The sequence below is a fragment of the Pelophylax lessonae genome (assembly GCF_965119305.1).
Source record: "Pelophylax lessonae genome assembly, chromosome: 3".
NCBI lineage: Eukaryota > Metazoa > Chordata > Amphibia > Anura > Ranidae > Pelophylax > Pelophylax lessonae.
Genome location: NC_138770.1, coordinates 220,974,525 through 220,997,631, shown reverse-complemented (window position 1 = coordinate 220,997,631; position 23,107 = coordinate 220,974,525). Strand labels below are relative to the sequence as shown.

The 23,107-nt window shown below is 39.5% G+C and overlaps 1 protein-coding gene across 1 annotated transcript in view; it reads right to left on the bottom strand.

Moving 5' to 3' along the window:
• LOC309549625 (phospholipid scramblase family member 5-like) overlaps nucleotides 1-22,385 on the bottom strand; it is a 105,519-nt gene extending 83,134 nt beyond the window's left edge. The window contains exon 1 of the mRNA XM_082250005.1: nucleotides 22,355-22,385. Coding sequence (XP_082106131.1) covers nucleotides 22,355-22,367 — 13 coding nt within the window. The 5' untranslated portion in view covers nucleotides 22,368-22,385. The remainder of the gene's footprint in view (nucleotides 1-22,354) is intronic.
• Between the last annotated feature and the right edge of the window lie 722 nt (nucleotides 22,386-23,107).

Below are 23,107 nucleotides of genomic sequence, written 5' to 3'. Positions count from 1 at the left end.
GACACTGGCTCTGTTGAAATATACTTTTTATACATAATACCCCCTTCCCTTTTTTGGTATCACTACGTGATACAACAAAGATATATTACTAACATTATTATATATTATTACCTTTAAATATTTTTCATAGCTTGATATTCCGATATATTAATTTATGTATTTTCAGCCAGTGTCAATTTATCCACAATCATCCAAACACACCGCCCCCTCTTTTACTACATATCTTTCCTCACCTGGCTCCCCACTGTGTTGCGGCATGGTCTTGCCCCTTCAGCTCCCGGACAAGACGTTGATACCCTCTCCTTTGGCAGCGCAGACCAATTTTGATTCAGTTGGATGTAAGTGTGGTTTCCCTATTTGGGTTACACATTTGTTGTATCTTTATATTTTTTGTCTTTCGTAATGCATAGCAGACATTTACATTTCATCTGTTCATTTTTAAACAGAATCATCTACATACTCCTGATGAGTGGGCGTAGGGACCCACGAAACGCGTAGAGTTTTTTTATACCAATTACCCCTTGTCATACAATATCCATGTTGATATGTTGTCACTATGTCGATATTGATGTAATGCTGCTATTTATTCATTATGTTTTATGTGTTTTATATGCTTGTAATGACACCTGTGGTTATGTATAAATTTATGCCTACATTTATCTTATATTCTTATCTGATAATAAAAATTCATATTTTTTATCCTTTATGACTATTGTATTCAACCTCATTTAAAGTCCCGTTTAGGGCCACCTCTCTGTTGTTTTCGCATAATTTAGGGATGGAGGTGTTTACAATTGCAAGTGTTAGACCATTCCCCTTTTACTAGTATCCCCGGGTGGAAGACACCCATGGCCCGCCTATGGTCTCACACTGCTGTAGTCTGACCCATACAAACCATAGTATGGATCCAAGTAGTCATATATATTTTTTATTCGTAACCCCATCATTAATTTATTTTTATATATATTTTTTCATCTGTGCAATTACACTTCTAACATAATCTCATTGGTTTATGCGCTCCCTCTGGTGGTAGGTTCGCATCTACTCCGGGAGCTGCGATATATTACAGGGAGATCCTTCTCCCTTGCTGACTCCTCCCCAAATGGGAGGAGCCACCTATATATCGGCGTCATGTCCCTGCCTACTACGTGTACCTCTGCAACAGCGGCGTTTGCACGTGTTGGCGGTGTATTCAAACTCACGGTCATGGTTGCCAGCTGCTGCTGGCTTGTTCCATGCTGACCTACATAAGCTTTTGCTTGTGTCTGTCCCACCGTATACATGGCGTTAGGGACGAGACGTGCATGCAGCCCTCTGTGCTCATTCAGGTGAGGAATCACTTCTTTCTACACTCCACACTTTCATGTTCTGTTTTCTTCTTTTTCTTTGGTCCCTTCATTGGCTATTGCACACTTTCCTCCATTCACCCTGTCTTTTCTACTGCCTTGAGCTCCCGTCTCAAGGTACACTCTGTATCTTAGTCTTTTCACTCCTTCCTGCCCTTCACTTCCCTTGCCTTTTTTGTCTAAGCTCAGTTCCTTATCCCACGACCTGTCTCAATTTGTATAACATTTCATTACATCGCTACTTTGTATCTATTTCATCTCACTATCAACACTCCCTGCATGTATCTATTTTACCTATGTTTTCTACACATTCAACGAGCTCACTTATTTCTATGTCACAGCAATTTCACCACTCCTTTTGCTTCTTCCATGCACGAAGATTAGCACTCTATCTTGGGTTCTAAGTCTCCCCGTGCTTTCTGTTTTTTCTTTTTCTGGACATGTTCTCCCTTCCCTCTCCCCCCTCCCCCCTCTTTTTGTTTCTGACACTGGCTCTGTTGAAATATACTTTTTATACATAATACCCCCTTCCCTTTTTTGGTATCACTACGTGATACAACAAAGATATATTACTAACATTATTATATATTATTACCTTTAAATATTTTTCATAGCTTGATATTCCGATATATTAATTTATGTATTTTCAGCCAGTGTCAATTTATCCACAATCATCCAAACACACCGCCCCCTCTTTTACTACATATCTTTCCTCACCTGGCTCCCCACTGTGTTGCGGCATGGTCTTGCCCCTTCAGCTCCCGGACAAGACGTTGATACCCTCTCCTTTGGCAGCGCAGACCAATTTTGATTCAGTTGGATGTAAGTGTGGTTTCCCTATTTGGGTTACACATTTGTTGTATCTTTATATTTTTTGTCTTTCGTAATGCATAGCAGACATTTACATTTCATCTGTTCATTTTTAAACAGAATCATCTACATACTCCTGATGAGTGGGCGTAGGGACCCACGAAACGCGTAGAGTTTTTTTATACCAATTACCCCTTGTCATACAATATCCATGTTGATATGTTGTCACTATGTCGATATTGATGTAATGCTGCTATTTATTCATTATGTTTTATGTGTTTTATATGCTTGTAATGACACCTATGGTTATGTATAAATTTATGCCTACATTTATCTTATATTCTTATCTGATAATAAAAATTCATATTTTTTATCCTTTATGACTATTGTATTCAACCTCATTTAAAGTCCCGTTTAGGGCCACCTCTCTGTTGTTTTCGCATAATTTAGGGATGGAGGTGTTTACAATTGCAAGTGTTAGACCATTCCCCTTTTACTAGTATCTCCGGGTGGAAGACACCCATGGCCCGCCTATGGTCTCACACTGCTGTAGTCTGACCCATACAAACAATAGTATGGATCCAAGTAGTCATATATATTTTTTATTCGTAACCCCATCATTAATTTATTTTTATATATATTTTTTCATCTGTGCAATTACACTTCTAACATAATCTCATTGGTTTATGCGCTCCCTCTGGTGGTAGGTTCGCATCTACTCCGGGAGCTGCGATATATTATAGGGAGATCCTTCTCCCTTGCTGACTCCTCCTCAAATGGGAGGAGCCACCTATATATCGGCGTCATGTCCCTGCCTACTACGTGTACCTCTGCAACAGCGGCGTTTGCACGTGTTGGCGGTGTATTCAAACTCACGGTCATGGTTGCCAGCTGCTGCTGGCTTGTTCCATGCTGACCTACATAAGCTTTTGCTTGTGTCTGTCCCACCGTATACATGGCGTTAGGGACGAGACGTGCATGCAGCCCTTGTGCTCATTCAGGTGAGGAATCACTTCTTTCTACACTCCACACTTTCATGTTCTGTTTTCTTCTTTTTCTTTGGTCCCTTCATTGGCTATTGCACACTTTCCTCCATTCACCCTGTCTTTTCTACTGCCTTGAGCTCCCGTCTCAAGGTACACTCTGTATCTTAGTCTTTTCACTCCTTCCTGCCCTTCCCTTCCCTTGCCTTTTTTGTCTAAGCTCAGTTCCTTATCCCACGACCTGTCTCAATTTGTATAACATTTCATTACATCGCTACTTTGTATCTATTTCATCTCACTATCAACACTCCCTGCATGTATCTATTTTACCTATGTTTTCTACACATTCAACGAGCTCACTTATTTCTATGTCACAGCAATTTCACCACTCCTTTTGCTTCTTCCATGCACGAAGATTAGCACTCTATCTTGGGTTCTAAGTCTCCCCGTGCTTTCTGTTTTTTCTTTTTCTGGACATGTTCTCCCTTCCCTCTCCCCCCTCCCCCCTCTTTTTGTTTCTGACACTGGCTCTGTTGAAATATACTTTTTATACATAATACCCCCTTCCCTTTTTTGGTATCACTACGTGATACAACAAAGATATATTACTAACATTATTATATATTATTACCTTTAAATATTTTTCATAGCTTGATATTCCGATATATTAATTTATGTATTTTCAGCCAGTGTCAATTTATCCACAATCATCCAAACACACCGCCCCCTCTTTTACTACATATCTTTCCTCACCTGGCTCCCCACTGTGTTGCGGCATGGTCTTGCCCCTTCAGCTCCCGGACAAGACGTTGATACCCTCTCCTTTGGCAGCGCAGACCAATTTTGATTCAGTTGGATGTAAGTGTGGTTTCCCTATTTGGGTTACACATTTGTTGTATCTTTATATTTTTTGTCTTTCGTAATGCATAGCAGACATTTACATTTCATCTGTTCATTTTTAAACAGAATCATCTACATACTCCTGATGAGTGGGCGTAGGGACCCACGAAACGCGTAGAGTTTTTTTATACCAATTACCCCTTGTCATACAATATCCATGTTGATATGTTGTCACTATGTCGATATTGATGTAATGCTGCTATTTATTCATTATGTTTTATGTGTTTTATATGCTTGTAATGACACCTGTGGTTATGTATAAATTTATGCCTACATTTATCTTATATTCTTATCTGATAATAAAAATTCATATTTTTTATCCTTTATGACTATTGTATTCAACCTCATTTAAAGTCCCGTTTAGGGCCACCTCTCTGTTGTTTTCGCATAATTTAGGGATGGAGGTGTTTACAATTGCAAGTGTTAGACCATTCCCCTTTTACTAGTATCCCCGGGTGGAAGACACCCATGGCCCGCCTATGGTCTCACACTGCTGTAGTCTGACCCATACAAACCATAGTATGGATCCAAGTAGTCATATATATTTTTTATTCGTAACCCCATCATTAATTTATTTTTATATATATTTTTTCATCTGTGCAATTACACTTCTAACATAATCTCATTGGTTTATGCGCTCCCTCTGGTGGTAGGTTCGCATCTACTCCGGGAGCTGCGATATATTACAGGGAGATCCTTCTCCCTTGCTGACTCCTCCCCAAATGGGAGGAGCCACCTATATATCGGCGTCATGTCCCTGCCTACTACGTGTACCTCTGCAACAGCGGCGTTTGCACGTGTTGGCGGTGTATTCAAACTCACGGTCATGGTTGCCAGCTGCTGCTGGCTTGTTCCATGCTGACCTACATAAGCTTTTGCTTGTGTCTGTCCCACCGTATACATGGCGTTAGGGACGAGACGTGCATGCAGCCCTCTGTGCTCATTCAGGTGAGGAATCACTTCTTTCTACACTCCACACTTTCATGTTCTGTTTTCTTCTTTTTCTTTGGTCCCTTCATTGGCTATTGCACACTTTCCTCCATTCACCCTGTCTTTTCTACTGCCTTGAGCTCCCGTCTCAAGGTACACTCTGTATCTTAGTCTTTTCACTCCTTCCTGCCCTTCACTTCCCTTGCCTTTTTTGTCTAAGCTCAGTTCCTTATCCCACGACCTGTCTCAATTTGTATAACATTTCATTACATCGCTACTTTGTATCTATTTCATCTCACTATCAACACTCCCTGCATGTATCTATTTTACCTATGTTTTCTACACATTCAACGAGCTCACTTATTTCTATGTCACAGCAATTTCACCACTCCTTTTGCTTCTTCCATGCACGAAGATTAGCACTCTATCTTGGGTTCTAAGTCTCCCCGTGCTTTCTGTTTTTTCTTTTTCTGGACATGTTCTCCCTTCCCTCTCCCCCCTCCCCCCTCTTTTTGTTTCTGACACTGGCTCTGTTGAAATATACTTTTTATACATAATACCCACTTCCCTTTTTTGGTATCACTACGTGATACAACAAAGATATATTACTAACATTATTATATATTATTACCTTTAAATATTTTTCATAGCTTGATATTCCGATATATTAATTTATGTATTTTCAGCCAGTGTCAATTTATCCACAATCATCCAAACACACCACCCCCTCTTTTACTACATATCTTTCCTCACCTGGCTCCCCACTGTGTTGCGGCATGGTCTTGCCCTTTCAGCTCCCGGACAAGACGTTGATACCCTCTCCTTTGGCAGCGCAGACCAATTTTGATTCAGTTGGATGTAAGTGTGGTTTCCCTATTTGGGTTACACATTTGTTGTATCTTTATATTTTTTGTCTTTCGTAATGCATAGCAGACATTTACATTTTATCTGTTCATTTTTAAACAGAATCATCTACATACTCCTGATGAGTGGGCGTAGGGACCCACGAAACGCGTAGAGTTTTTTTATACCAATTACCCCTTGTCATACAATATCCATGTTGATATGTTGTCACTATGTCGATATTGATGTAATGCTGCTATTTATTCATTATGTTTTATGTATTTTATATGCTTGTAATGACACCTGTGGTTATGTATAAATTTATGCCTACATTTATCTTATATTCTTATCTGATAATAAAAATTCATATTTTTTATCCTTTATGACTATTGTATTCAACCTCATTTAAAGTCCCGTTTAGGGCCACCTCTCTGTTGTTAAGAGCCTTCACAGGTTATCAGTTTCTAGTTAACTGGGAACTATGGGACTAGGAGGTGTGTGTAGGGGCAACGGGGGTTATTTAAAACATTGTTTAAATCCTAATCCTAAATTGATTTTTAAGAAATCTGTGCAGAAACATTGCGTCAATGCAATATTCCAAATTGTTGGTTACAACTAGAGGTGATCGAACTTTTGAAAAGTTCGGTTCGACCAGAACACCCGAATTTCCTGAAAGTTCGGTTCGGATTCCAGAACCCCATTGAAATCAATGGGACCCGAACTTCTGGAATCAAAAAACACCATTTTGAAGCCCGAAAACCCAATAAATACCCCTAAAAAGTGCCTAGGGTTCTGGTTCATTCCCCAGGGACTATTAATCACACAAAAAAAAGTTCTTAAAAATTGTCATTTTTGATAGAGAGCCAATTATTGAAAACATTTTTGAAAAAAATGGGGGGGGGGGTCTAAAAAGTGTACCTGTGAAGTTTCAGCTCTGTAGCATGTCCAGAACCAGAAAAAAAAAAAAGATTGTTTGTATTAGAATTAATATAGAACAGGGATATGGTTCTGCTATTTTCACACCTTGCCGGTTTTGTAGCAAGCGTTTTTTTGGGCATTTTTTGGGCGTCTTTGGAGGCAGGCATAAAATCAGAACTTCTGTGTATGGGCATATATACACACACACACATGTATGTATATATACACATACACATATATAGGTGTGAAAGTAGCAGAACACTATGCTTGCGCTAATGAAATAATTAACACCCATAAGGCTTTTCTGCTATAACACCTATATGTGTGTATGTGTATGAATACATATAAGTGTGTGTGTATATATACCCCTATACAGAAGTTCAGATGTTTTGCCTGCCTCCAAAGACCCCAAAAAAATGCCCAAAAATAACGCCTGCTGCAAAAACACACCTGGGCGTTTTTGTAGCTGGCTTTTTTGGGCATTTTTTGGGCGTCTTTGGAGGCAGGCATAACATCAGAACTTCTGTGTATGGGTATATATACACACACACACACACATGTATGTATATATACACATACACATATATAGGTGTGAAAGTAGCAGAACACTATTCTTGCGCTAATGAAATAATTAACAGGCATATGTTTCCGCTCCTATCACACCTATATGTGTGTATGTGTATAAATACATATAAGTGTGTGTGTATATATACCCCTATACAGAAGTTAAGATGTTTTGCCTGCCTCCAAAGACCCCCAAAAAATGCCCAAAAAAACGCCAGCTACAAAAACGCCCAGGTGTGTTTTTGCAGCAGGCGTTTTTTTGGGCATTTTTTTGGGGTCTTTGGAGGCAGGCAAAACATCTGAACTTCTGTATAGGGGAATATATACACACAAACTTATATGTATTTATACACATACACACATATAGGTGTGATAGGAGCGGAGACATATGCCTGTTAATTATTTCATTAGCGCAAGCTTAGCATAGTGTTCTGCTACTTTCACACCTATATATGTGTATGCCCAAAAAATGCCCAAAAAAACGCCAGCTACAAAAACGCTAAGGTGTGTTTTTGCAGCAGGTGTTTTTTTTTGGGCATTTTTTGGGGTCTTTGGAGGCAGGCAAAACATCTGAACTTCTGTATAGGGGTATATATACACACACACTTATATGTATTTATACACATACACACATATAGGTGTGATAGGAGCGGAGACATATGCCTTTTAATTATTTCATTAGCGCAAGCATAATGTTCTGCTACTTTCACACCTATATATGTGTATGTGTATATATACATACATGTGTATGTGTGTATATATACCCCTACACAGAAGTTCAGATGTCATGCCTGACTCCAAACATGTCCTCAAAAAAGCCCTATAAACACCTGCAGCAAAAAGCAGGGTGACAGGTGAAAAGCCATATCGCTGTTCTATAAGTGACCTAAGAGAAACTATCTTTTCTCTATAGCGGTCACCCTGACATGGAAGGGTTTTTTCACCCTGCCATAGCAGTCAGAGTCAGTTAACCCTACACTACACTATGGTCCCCTTACACTTAACACTTTCCCTACAGAAACTAGATTATTAAATCTAACTATAGTGGAAAATAGTACCCTAACTACACTAGATATCCCTTTCCTCATACTAATAATTGCTAAATGACACTTTGAAGCAGAAGTAACAGAATTGCTTCCACTCTCTTCCACGTCCCTGTATTACAATACTAGGCATTTGGCGGGGGCTATCTTATATACTGGGGGGCGTATTCACTAATGATTGGCCTCTGGACCCCCTAGTCACTCCAATCACATTCCTAGCATTCTCCTGCCCCCTCAATTGGCTTTTACTGATGGTTCTGGTCCAATCACGGCTTTTAAAGCCCATTTCCTGTCCCATTGCATTTTGGTTGGTTCTGGTTGCCGAATTCTGAACTTTTTCAGCAAAAAGTTTGGAATTCGGCCGAACCTCGAACAGCCAATGTTCGGGTCGAACCGATGGTCGACCCGAACCGTTTGATCATCCCTAGTTACAACCCCACTCCCCCCCAAAAACAAATGACTTCCTGCAAATGAAATGATCAACGCATTGTCTAGAAAGAATTATGTCATTCACTGACAAATATAGCTTGTAATGGATTAGTTGCCAAACATTGTGATAAAAAAATGCAAACCTTGTCCTACTGCTCAAATTACAAAATGCATGAACCCTACTTGGGGTTCACCAAATGCATGGGTGCTTTTTTTAATATCTAACAAACCCCAAGACCTTTTGCTTGTTTTGCTAATGTATTGCTCAGAGCTGTTTTGTGCATAAAAAAACATAGCTGACAAACAATATTATTTTTAATAAGATTATGCTGATGTTGTTTTTTCCTCTTTATTTTAGAAGTAGAGTGTAAATTCTGTTATCATTTGCTTCCATTACTTTGCCAACAACTGCTACTTTCTACTAATCAGTATAGATAATTGCTGTACTGACATGCTTAATGTGAGTGAATCAAATGTCTTTTGTGAAGTTCTTTTTTTTCCAGCCTTAGCTGTTCTGAAAAAAAGGGAGTTCAGTAAATGCTTTCTACTGCACGTTGGCTCTTATGTGTTAATTAGACATAATGGAACAGCAAACACTTCAGTGTCTGACATCACTAGGAGTCTAGCTGCTACATATCACTTCCTCCTGCCACTGCTGCCACTGTTTCTTTCTATTGTTTACTGCCAGACCACCATGAAAAAGTTTCCAGAACCTCTTTGAGCTTCTATTTAAATATGTATAAGTGTGGTGTAAATAATTTATATACTGATCTCCAGTCCGTTTTACAGTCAGCATTGTCTCGTGGCTCTATTCTTTGTGCTATATATATGAGAGCTAATTAAATGAAATGAAATGAACTGCTCCAGAGTGTTTTAAAATAAGATGTGGAGTTTAACTTTATTTATGATCTTTAAACTCTTGGAAATGTTTATAATAGGTTCATGTCTCTGCAGTGTGCTATTGCATATATAGCAGGAAAGGAGTACTTTGAACTTGTGCTGAGCTGTATTGTATACTATTGTACTGCAGACCTCTTTCACATTTCTTAGAAGAGTTAAGCTGCATGTACACTTACAGATGTCTTGTAATCAGCTTTCAGGCTGAACATAAAAATATAACTGATTCCTCTATCCACACTATGCAGCATCATGGATGAATGAATCTCCCTCTACGACTATTGTATTTTGACAGCTAGCCCTACAGGCTGTCAAAATACTCAACCAGTGGGTACTTCTGATTGGATGCAGCCACTGTTCACCCAACAATTTTCCATCTGGCTCCTTCGATTGACAATATTGCAGTGATTTAACAACCAGGGTTGAAGTTTCTGGAGATACGTCATTTCCGGTAGTTGGAGCGCAAACCTCCGTTCCCGTCATCTTGCATGCTGATTTTAGTCTACCTTAATGTAAGTGCAATATTATTGGTTTTAAAATAAATCTTTTTATAATATTACACTATGAGAGCCCTTTTCTCTCCCCCTGCTTACTTTTAACATTTATGGAGGGATATCGGAGTATTAAAGTACAGTCCCACCCAGATATCTGGACGGATGTCAGCAGTGACCTGGCTTCCAATATATGGTGATCAATCTGTGGGATCTACCCTTTTGCGCATTTGACTCCCTGAAATAGGGGTCAACAGGGTCCGGTCAGTGTGTGGTGTATCTGCATGCTGGTGGATAGGACACTTACCTTTATTCACAGTGGATGCTTATCACATTAATATCACCTTGGACTTGTTATGGAATTTTGAATTTTTATTTTTCAAATTTTATATTTTAAAGCCTTGTTGCTATAGGAATTTTTGACTGTGGTGGTGTTAAAAAGGTAAATGTTTATCATTTGCATTTACGTACTTGAATTGATCTTATCACATTAAGAAGCGTGGTTAATTTTGTTTTTTTTACTTATGCAGGTGTTTTTTTACACTTTTTAACGAGCAGCTTCTTTATTTTACTTTAGGAATTTTTGTTTGAGTTTGTATATTTCACACCTAATTAGCACATCTATTTGCACGGGTTGGGAATCTATTTTTAGGTTTTCTTGTTTTTCTACTTTGGAAAGAATACCCAATCACATGCAAGGACAATTTTAAAAACTGCATTTTTGCTTGTACATGATTGGATGATGGAAGTCAGTAGAGCTTCCCCTCATTTACTAAGCTCTGATGCAATGTTCTGTAGACAAGAATGTTATCTCTAGATTGTAAGCTCTAATGAGCAGGGCCCTCTAATTCCTCCTGTATTGAATTGTATTGTAACTGTATTGTATTCCCTCAAATTGTAAAGCGCTGCGCAAATTGTTGGCGCTATATAAATTCTGTATAATAATAATAATGATTAGCACTGCACCTTACATCTTTATCACTGGCATTAGTTGGCAGGAGAACTTTATTATGTAGACTGATATCACAGGAACAGCCATTACAGTGGAAACAGAAGCATCATTCCAAAAAATGTGTAATTTCAGCGCTAACCTTCTAATTACCCTCTTGTCAATTGGTATTTAAAGGGCCTTGTTAATGTGCACCTTGCACTCCAAGAAAGGTCTGCTTGTTTAGTGATGGACCCATCTCCCTATCTAAAATGTTGCATTAAATTGAAAAAGTAAACCCGTAGGATAAAAGTTAATTTTTCCTACTCACCTTTACCATAGTTTTTGTGCTGCAGGGGTGACATTACTATTTTTACAAAAGGATCCTGAGAAAGACCCAAATCGCTCTAGATGAAGCTCCACCAGCACAGTGCAGGATCATCTTCAAGTGAGATTTAGGCTATTCAGTATTCCTTGGGATCTTGCTAAAAGGATGGTGATGTCATTCTTGCATAAGAGTCGCTGGGAGAAGGGGGGAAAGGTAAGTATACTAAATAACCCTTTACCCCGTACAGTTTTTTTTTTTTTTACGTACAGTGTTTTAGCACTTTAGTCCACTTTAAGAACTGTAATGAGATATACACATTTTGATTACTCACATGCACAGGTAGGTAGAAAGCACTTCCGATTCCAAAATACCATCAGCTTCTGCTGTCTTGCTATTAGGGGGCTTTTGTAGTGTTTTTACACTTGCAACACTGTTTATTGAGGCCCCTGACTAGAAATGATGCTCCGCTGGACCTGGTAATCTCAAACCATGCAGAGCTTATTACCATTATTCATATAAAAGAACATCTGGGTAGCTGTGACCATAATATGATTACATTTAATGTTAACTGTAAGCAACAAACACATACGGGAAATATAAAAACACGTAACTTTAAGAGAGCAAATTTTCCAAGGATAAGAGTCCAAGTCTGCAAGACTAAAGGGCCATACACACTATAAGATTTTCTGAAGACTTTTTCCTTTAGACTTACCAAAACCATATAATATGAGGTCAAACCTAAACACTTTCAATTTGTATGCAGTCAGGCAGGCCCTTGCACTACATAGAAAAGGTAAATCTGAAGGAAATCTAACCACAAAAGTTGGATAGTGTGTATCCAGCTTTAGACTGGGAGGGAATATTGGCATTGATGAACACAGAACAGAAATGGGAATTCTTCAAAACGACTATATGTGAACTCAGTGCAAAGTATATTTTCATGGGCAATCAGTTTAAAAAGCTAAAAACGGGGGTGCATGTGCGGAGTCGATCGGAGCGGACATGTATAACTGAAGCTTCACTACCAGAGAGCAGATTAACCTGCAGCATGGAGGCAGCCCAAGTGACATCCGCTCTCTCTACCCCCCGCATCAGTGCCAGGATCGGTCCAGGTCATAACGGCATGGTGCTAGGCAGACACCTGCACAAAATGTAGACTAAATTGATCAAAGACGCACAGACTTGTGCTTGAGCCAAGATGGCGCCCATAACATCATCCTCCTCAGCCAGGGCTCACAGGGCCATGCACCCAACAAAGCCAACACATACAGCCGGAAACCACCAGGCCGAGCAAGAATATGAATATGAACCTGACCACGACAGATCACAGGACGCTGCACAAGGTGAGACAGCTTCCCCTGCCATGCTGAGGCAGATAGCACATGTTTCAAAAGGCACTAAAACAAACCTCAGTTCACATAACTAATAGTCTCACAAAAGAGATCAGAGAGCTGGAACACGTTTGGCAGAACTTAAAACACGGGTTGATGACATAGAGAACTTTACACAGGATTATACATCAGAGATGAAAAATCTTAAGGAGGAAAACCTTGTATTGCAATCCTGCTAGGAAGATTTTGAAAATTGAGCAAGACGCTCCAATCTGCGTATAAAAGGTATCCCTGAATCTATGATAGAACTACATGCTACAATGCTCACCTTATTTCAGGAGCTGCAACTGGCCATCCCGGTGCAGCGCCTAGGGATGGACAGAGTTCATTGAGCTTTAACCCCTAAAAAGCCAAAGGGCCCACCCCGCGACATTATCGCCAAGTTTCATTTCTATCGCACTAAGGAGCAGTTATTGGCCATAGCTACAGGAAAAGAAGCCCTAAACTTTCAAGTGCATAAATATCACATTTTCACTGACCTATCTCCTCTAACCATTAATAAGCATCGGGCACTGAAACCCCTGCTTTAAATCCTGCAGCTACAACAAATCTCTTATCGGTGGGTAATCCCCTTTTCTGTACGTTTCACATACCAAGGTGTCAAGCATGTTTGTCGGTCAGCTGAAGACTTACAAAGCCCCCTACAAAACCTACAGCTGGCAGATACCCCACAGGGCACTGAGAACACATGCCGCAATCCAGTGTCATTTTCCTACAAAAACCATCAAACCCTTCTGGGAAGAAAGGTCGTCATAGTTAATACAAACGTGGTTGTTTTATCTCCCCAGCTCTGGATCCTGAAGATTTAATGGACTGACCAATTTAACAAACCATGTGTTACTCCCTAGTATGTGGTTGTGACCGCATACCTTTATAGGGCGTCCGGTCATCTAGTCTCAGGAATGACTCTAAGGGCCTCACCTTACCCGCAAGTATGGATAATTATCTAAGTTTATGGTTTATATATCCCTTGTCACTGGCTGTTTTGACAAGTGGAATCAAACCCTCCCTTCATTTACCAGTGGACTACACCACTGGGAACTGTCAACCTCTCCCACTAACCGAGAAAGGCGAAACACTGACACTTAGTTCCCTCCTGTAGTGCCTTATTTGGGGATTAACCACAGTTGTTCCTACGTAACTTTTATTAGCGCTAAGGTATTATTTTATTTAAAGCCTGCTTCTTTCAGGTTTTGTTTAAATGTAGCTGCCCTTCCTTTTACATACCCCCTGATCTGCACTACCCAGTCTGGGTTCCCTTAACAGGGCCCCATTCTGGAGTACTGCCATCAGCGGGTATTACCCGGGCACAATGGCTCCTTTTATATAATGTTAAAGTTGTATTTCAGTAAGTCATTTTCTGTACCCTCCTGGAATATCCCATGAGCTCCTAAACGCTACCCTCAGTAGTCTCGCCATAATATGGGACTCTGGATGATTGCCTATTCAGCCTTGTGGGAGATTTATTCTCTCCTCCCAACGGACATGTTACTTTTTTGCTTATGTTTATTTACAAGATAAACAATTTGCATTTAACGTCCACAACATTTTTCTCTTTTCAGTCTGTCTCCTTTCCTCTCTTTCCATCTCTGCTCATTCTTCTCTCCCCGAGAATGGATCTCCCTCTAAGATGCTCGAGGTCAATGGACACTATACGTTGGAATCCTATAGCCCCATGGCCCCCTTAAAAATTTTAACCCTGGATGTTCAGGGTCTCAATAACTCGCATAAACATACCAAAGACTTTAACACATTTGCCTCCCTAAAGGCTCACATTTTGTGCCTTCAAGAGACACACTTTGCCGTCCAATCCATACCTAAATATTTCAGCCCAAGATACCCCTAAGTCTACACAGCCTCTGCCTTAGCTAAATGACGTGGAGTGCTAGTAGCCTTCCACTGCACAACCACATTCACAATTTTAAACGAGATCAAAGACCTTGAAGGGTGATATCTCATCCTTACAAGTGATCTTTTAGACTCTGCTGACAATTGTGTCATACCATGCCCCTAACAAAAGACCCACGTCCTTTCTCACACACCTTCTCCAGGTGGTTGACTCCCATAAAATAGGCACAGTAATGGTTTGTGGTGACTCTAAATAAGTCCTCTCTCCTTTCTTGGGCAAATTCCCAGCTTCACCATTGGGGAGCCCCAATAAACTCTCATTCTCACAACTATTCGCGAAACACACACTAGCAGATTCCTGGCGGGAAACAAACCTGACCAAACAGAGATATACGTATTACTCACACGCCCATATTGACCATGTATTCCTAACCATCGGAATGTTGTCTGAAATCTTAGCATCCACGATCATCCCCGTCACATGGTCTGACCATAGCGCAGTTTGTACCACTATAGCATCTACTATACCTAAAGCCCATGATCCCACATGGTGTCTCAATAAATCTTTAAAAAAAAATACACCCCACCAGATGGAAATCGCAAGAGCCCTCTCGGAATACTTAGAACATAACTCAACACCTGACATGTTGTCACTCACCCTGTGGGAAGCACACAAACCGGTCCTATGGGGCGCCTGTATGTGAGAAATGGCACTCTTTAAATGTGAACGCAAAGCTCTCGTTTGTAAGTTGGAAGCAAATTTTAAAGCATGCTACACAGCATTTTCAAAAAGATCCCTCCATGACTCTGAAAGACAACCTAGACAAGGACAGACTAGAACTTGACTTGTTCCATTTGGAATCAGCTGACAAAACTCTACGGAGAGCCTGCCACAATTACTATATTAAATCCAACAAGCATACACCCTTATGGCACGCATACGACGCAAACCCATATGACTTAAGGTGTCCAATGACACATATTGCAATAACCCAATCAGAATTCAGGAGTTTGGATCCCAGTTAGCTACTCTATACTCACTAGATAGCGATTTAAATATCTCCGCAGCTAATGACTTCTTCGCCCATATGCCGTTACTATCCATCTCTCGAGCACAGCTTGAAATGATGGAAAATCTGATCACAGTCAACAAAGTAGCCAATGCTATCAAAGCCTTGGAACTTAACAAGAGACCCAGTCCGGATGGATTCTCATCGCTTTATTATCAAACATTTTCTGACTCCTTTTCCCCTGTCTTAGCCAATACCTTCAATTCTCTCCTTAAGGGACAGTTTTTTAGGCAGAACACCCTCACTGCGATTATATGCATGCTCCCCAACCCCATGCCGACGACACCAATTGGACAAGCTACCATCCCATTTCACTTTTGAATTTGTATGTTAAACTTTTAGCTAAGATTATCACCCATTAGGTTTAACAAATTCATTGGAAATCTCATTTGTCGTGATTAAGTAGGGTTCATTCCCGAAAAGACAAGTAAATATCCCCTGCGCTCAAAAGGTGCATGTAGGTCAGAGAGCCATTGGCTGTATCATAAGCATCAAAGGTCTTGCTGCCCTCTCGGGATGATGGGTATCCACATAAACTGGAAACAAAAAACAAATGCATTGGCACTTTCTGGTTGCCATGGCGTGCGTTCCAATACAGCCACAGCGAGGTCTGGAGAGAGACGGATCACGCAGAGCATTAGTGCATGCATGTGAAAGTGCTGCATTGTTGGAAGTGGAGTCTCTGGGTTCAATCTTGGTGGCCCCCCCCCCTCCCAGGTAAGCCAGGATTCGCCTGGCTTACCTGTGTCTCCGTGGTATGGCTTCCCCTCCCCCTCCCTCTGCTGGCCAGTGGATGGCCCCTGTCTGAGTGAGATATATTTTACATTTTATTTTATTAAGAATATGCATGCTTATCTTTATGACCGAGATTCCTTTCATGCTTCTAAATTTAATTATGTGGCAACAGTGCCTGATATTTCTAGTGGCTGTCCTTGAATTCCAGAGCAATTGATTGTTTATGAGAACTATTAAATTAATTTATTTTTATATGGCAATTTTAAGTTTTTGCAGCCATTTGATGAGGATGCTTAATTAATTTATTATTAATCTATTATCATGTGTATATCCATTTTTAATATGAAAATGTATTGTATATTATATATTTTATGCATTGTATGTACTCTGTTTTTCATCTATTGTTCACAAGTGTATGCAGGTAATATTGGAGGGGCAGGGCCCACCTGTGGGAGGTCCTGTCCATGGTGTTGGGCAGTATATATAGACCTAACCAGTCATTGTCAATCACGACTCGTGATTGACAATGACTAACGGCGTTAGCTATATTGACACCTTCAAGCTTGCCTGTCACAACTAAGCATTACAGTCCTGTGGTCTCTGGACAGCTGAAGGGACTCTCTCTTTATTGTTTGTTTATAGCGTACTCTTTTGAGTAGAATATATGTTGTTTTAATTATTTTTTAATTAATATCTTATGGTATTGCACTAGGTCGGTGTGCCCTTCTCTTGCTTTTTGCTCAGGGTTCATTCCCGTACGTCAAGCTAGCGACAATATCCGTTGTTCTATTAAGCATCTTGCCAAAAAACATTGTATTCCTTCTTGCTTTCAACCCCTAGACATTAAAAAAGCAGTTAACACAATTTATTGGTGTGACGGTATTCACCGTCACTGGAAGTGAAAGACAGATAATTAATAGTTTGAATTGCTTCAGGTGGGACAGTAATATTTGTCAGCAATATCTTCATATAGAAATATGAAGATTTATTCCCACTTTACACTGGGAGACTTAGACTGTTATAGACCATTGCCATGAAATCTGAATCCTAAGTAATGAGTTTATTCCATGTCCCTCCATGCCAGACAGGCTTCCCTATTGTTTGTGTATTGATATGGAATGTGGATTGTGCCTTTCCATTGTGACATGTTAATGAGCTCACATTGTTCTGTCCAGATGCCCAGCTAATTAGTTCAGGATTAATTTGGTTCCTGTATACACTTTCATCTGCATATAATAATGTAATCATTCAACCCCTGACCTGTGTGTAGTAATTTGATGAAGAGGAGGATGTGCTCATGTGTGCATAAATTGAGTGTGTGTCTGTTTTTACCCCTTCATGAAGTCTCGACTCATGTTTGGGGGGGGGGGGGAGAAAATGCTACAAGGGATTGCTATGCTCTTCATACTCCCTTGGATAATCACTAAACACTTGTAAGAGCTTGTTCCTGCTTCACTCTCTGAGAAAAGAGAGGTTCACCCACTGGAACCTGGAGCCTTGTTGTAGGTCCAGGGTGGGTAGGAGACGGCGAGACCCCAACCAAGCTGCAGCGGGTCGTAGGGTCTGAGGTGGTTATTGTGTCTGGTGGAGTGCTTGGAGCCCTCGGAAGCACTAGGAGCATCTGTCAACGGAGGTACCCAGTCAGGTTGCCGGTTGATCCATTACACTTGGTCCTATATGAACTTTACTTTTTGAAAATGGGTCTTCTGTCCCCACTTCTTACAATGGGTCTCTGCCCTCTACAGTGAACGTAGGGCATATATGAAATATGCGAGTTACAAATCCGACATGTTCAATGAAGGAAGAGGCACTCATCAAGGATGCATCCCTTCCACTTCCTGGATAGAGAGAATTAATGCTATTAAAATGGCCATACTTCCCAAATTTGTGTACCTTGTTTAGGGTCCTTCCAATACCTATACCGGCACATTTCTTTCTAATCATACAGCGGAGAACAACAATGTACAATTGACAAAATATTATGCCACCAAAGAGATCCCACTTTGGATTGTGATAGAATCAGTGGAAGGGGACCCTTTATCAGTTTCCAATCTGTAATGGCCGCACCATAGATGTTATACAGAATATAACAGAATATGTAAAAAGGAAATCAAGGATGCAAAAATCCAAAATGAATGACAGATTGCAAAACATAGAAGGACAAACCCCCAAACATTCTTCAAATATTTTAATAGTAAAAAGGTCAGGTCTGGGTATGTAGGCCCTTTACAAAATAATCTGGAATGGGTGACTGGGGACAAAGAGAAGGCAAATGTATTAAATATTTTCTTCAGCTCTGTGTATACAAAGGAGCATGGGGGAGGTCATGTCCATAATAGGGATTATATTGACACAACCCCAAATGATCCACAAAGGCTCAAAAGTGACATGGTCCAGAAATATTTAGACAGAATAAAGGTGGATAAAGCCCCTAGAACAGATGATATCCCCCCTACAGATCCTAAAAGAATTGAGCGCTGTAATTTCAAAGCCATTGTTTCTAGTTTTCAGGGACTTGTTAATGTCTTGAATAGTACCACTTGATTGGCATAGGGCCAATGTGGTGCCTATATTTAAAAATTAATGAAAGACAGACGTCAAACAAACCTGATTTATTTTTATGAAAAGGTAAGTAAAACCTTGGACAAAGGGGTGGCTGTGGACATAGTATACTTGGATTTTGCAAAAGCATTTGACACAGTTCCCCATACATGGCTAATGTAAAAGGTAATGTCTACAGGCTTGGAAAGATCAAAAAAAGTACCATTTCTGTCTTTGCAGATGACGCCAAGCTATGCAGTGGAATAACATGCCTCCAACCTACAAGCCAACCTCAATGCACTGTTTAGTTGGGCGACTATGTTGCAAATGAGGTTTATTGTTGACAAATGTAAAGTTATTTATTTAGGGGCAAAGAATATGTATGCATTATACATACTAGGGGGAGTGCAACTGGGGGAATCAATGGTTAAGAAGGATCTGGGGCTTTTGGTAGATTGTAAGCTAAAAAATAGCATGCAATGCCAAGCATTGGTTTCCAAAGCAAGCAAAATCCTTTCTTGTATTAAGAGAGGTATGGACCCCAGAAAGAAAGATATCATTTTGCCCCTGTACAAATCTTCAGTAAGACCTCATCTGGAATATGCAGTTCAGTTTTGGGTACCAGTTCTCAAAAAGGATACGGGAACTGGAGAAAGCACAGAGAAGGACAATCAAACTGATAAGAGGCTTGGAGGAGCTCAGCTTTTAGTAAAGATTAGAGGAACTGAATTCATTTTCTCTTGAGAAGAAGAAATTAAGGGGGGATATAATCAACATTTACAAATGCATAAGTGGTCCATATAGATTCACTTTAAGGTCATCACAGAGGACAAAGGGGCACTCTTTATGTCTAGAGGAAAAGAGATTTAATTTCCAAACATGAAACGTTTCTTCACAGTAAGAGCTGTGAAAATGTGGAATAGACTCCCTCCAAAGGTGGTTCTGGCCAGCTCAATAGATTGCTTTAAAAAGGCCTGGATTATTTCCTAAACAAACATAATATAACTGGGTACTCACATTTATAGGTAAAGTTGATCCAGGGAATATTTGATTGTCTCTTAGGGGATCAGGAAGGATTTTTTCCCCTGTTGGAGCAAATTGGATCATGCTTTGCTGGGGTTTTTGCCTTCCTCTGGATCAACTGTGGGTATAGGATTGTGTATATGGTATGGTATGGTATCGTTGTTTGTTTTTGTTTTTTTGTTTATTGGTTGAACTGGATGGACTTGTGTCTTTTTCAATCTGACTAACTATGTACCTATGTACAGTAACTATGTAACAGATAACAAGAACTAAAGCACAGCTGAAAACATAAAAAAAAAGTATATGGTGTGGGATTTAGGCTGAGCAGGGTTTGCAGATACGTCATTGTGTGATATTTATGTTACTTTACTACATTTTACAGTTTAAACTGATTACAAACAGTCCTTCTAAAGAGAAACACAAATGTCACTAAAATTTGATATATTGTATATTAATTGCTACTCATGCCATACTGCCATTTAATATTATTAAAATTACCATTCCATTTTTTCTGCAGCTAAAACTGTCAAAAAAGTCATAAATTGCTTCCTTGCAATATGCAAACAGAGTTATTCTGTTTACAGTTAGTGATGTTAGGATATCTTATTTTACGCTTGTGTGATTGGGTTAGTGCTTTTCTTTTGGACTTTCTAGAGCTAAAAGTCAAGTCTGACTAAAGCAGTGCCGATGATGTTTTTTTTATTACAACACTAAGATTGCTCAGGTACTAATAACGAAGTCGAACTCTCTTATTTCCCTGTCAGTTTGAGAAAGGACATGGTCAGGCAAACATCAGTTTCTTTAGGGTTAAAGGTATGAATTTATCATAAATATAGATAAATTATTTGAAATTGAAATAGTTTAATTGCTGGATAGTAATTTTGTTTCTCAATAAACCTAGAGTTTCATTTTGATAAAAGATATATCGGTTTATCCCACTGACCTGATTAAAACAAGGCCAAAAACCTCCATTAGAAGTGATTTCCATGTCCTTGTTCCAAACTCTTTCTCAGATCTTTGAGAATGTTTTGCATGCCCAATGGTCAGACAATGGCCTATCTAACTGAGCTTGAGTGTATATTGTCTCATGCTACCACACATAGTTCAGCCATAAGACATGGACTCCACTAAATCTTAGAAGGTAAGCTGAGGTATCTAGAACCAAGCCATCAGTAGCAGATCACTGCCTTCACAAGCTTGCCTTCTTCCCAAAGTGCATCCTGGTACCAACACTTTTGGCTGCGGACACCGGTCAGCATGGGTACCTGTACCGGTCTGCAGATACTCAGCCCCATACACAAAAAAATACAATGTACTGTGTATTCTGGCACCTTTCTATTGCAACCATCATTAACTTTTTCAGCAATATAAGCTACAGTAGCTCTTCTATTGGAATGAACTACGTGGTCCAAACTGCACTCCCCTCATGCATCAATGGACCCTGGTCGCCCATGTCCCTGTCACTGTTTCACTGGTTTTCCTTCCTTGGACCACTTTTGGAAGGTCCTGACCTCTACAGACAAGGAACATCCCATAAGAGCTGCAGTTTTGGAGTTCCTCTGTCTCAGTCATCTAACCATTACCATTTGGTCCTTTCAAAGATGCGCAAATTCTTTGACTTGCCCATATTTTTGGCTTTCTACACATCAACTTCATGTACAACATGTTCACTTGCTGCCTAATATATCCCACCAACTCAGGTGCCAGTGAAATTAGATAATTAATGTTTTTCAGTTTACCTGTCAGTGGTCAAAAAGTTATTGCTGATTGGTGTAAGCTATCTATTTTAGTATTTAAACACTTTAAAAATGGTAGATGTTCTCACATTGTGAAACTATATATGCAAATAATTTTTTACTATTTCAGTGTATTCATTTTCACATAAATGTATAGAATGACATGCAAGTTTTTTTTTTTTTTTTTTTTAAGCAGGATATAAAAGACAACGATGAGACTGATCATAATTTAATCTCATATCATTAAAACATAGAAGGAGGATTTATTTTGGTTGCTATGCGCTAATGCACATAGTACATTTTTTTTTACCTTGTATGTAAACACCAATATATTTTTATTTAACACATTTTTAGTGATAGTTGCATTCAACTACTGCAAAATTCAAGTTATTTACTGTTTTAAAGGTGGTTAAAAATCAACACATTATTTTTTGAAAACACTGATATATATTAAAAAACAAAAAAAGGAATACGTTTTTGTTGTATTCATAAAACAAGTCCGCTGTTGTATGTTGTTGTTTATTACTAATATCTAGATTTACGGTATGATTGCCTAATAAACAGCAGCTAAAAGTTGAGAATCATCGTTTATTGACTTACCTTGGGAGGCCATGGAAGTGCCTATGCCACCTCTTCAAAGACAGCTAGGTTAAAAGCAATAGCTTCTTCTCTGTGCTTTAAGGAAGGCAGATCTCAGCAGGTATAGCAACTTCACAGGCTTCCTACCTGGTGTTATGTTCCACAGGAACAGGTAGGGAATGACTTTCCCATCTCATGTTGCAAACTCACGTATATTGTGACTACAGCTCACAGAACATGAGTCAATTAAAGGGAATATTCCCTGGAAGTATAGTGTAGAAGGCACAACACATTGTACACACAGGAATATAAATTAGAGTGCAGAAAAATGATATTTTACTAAATGATGCAAACATGCTGTTTTGTATATGATCTTCTGGACTCAATTATTCACTCATCCATAATACAAGAGTTTCATGGGGGTAGGAATAGGAATTACATAAACATCCGTCTTGTTCTATACTAAAGCCTCCGAAGTCTAAAACCAGATTTCTATGGCCAGACATTGCCTTGACTGCCAATGTGTCTAATTATTTCTAAATCTTTCCTTCCATCCATCCATGCAGCTTGTACTACTTCCACATGTAACACAAGATATTTGTACATCTTTGAATAAACATCCTTTAATGCCTGCTTAGTATGGTTCAATTCATTCAACTATAAAATGTATGATATTTGCTGTAATGACCATCAGCCATTAGCCTTTTGTTTTCAACTCTCATTGGCTCTCCTTGCTAAATATAACAATCATTATGGAAAATAGACTGTCTTTCT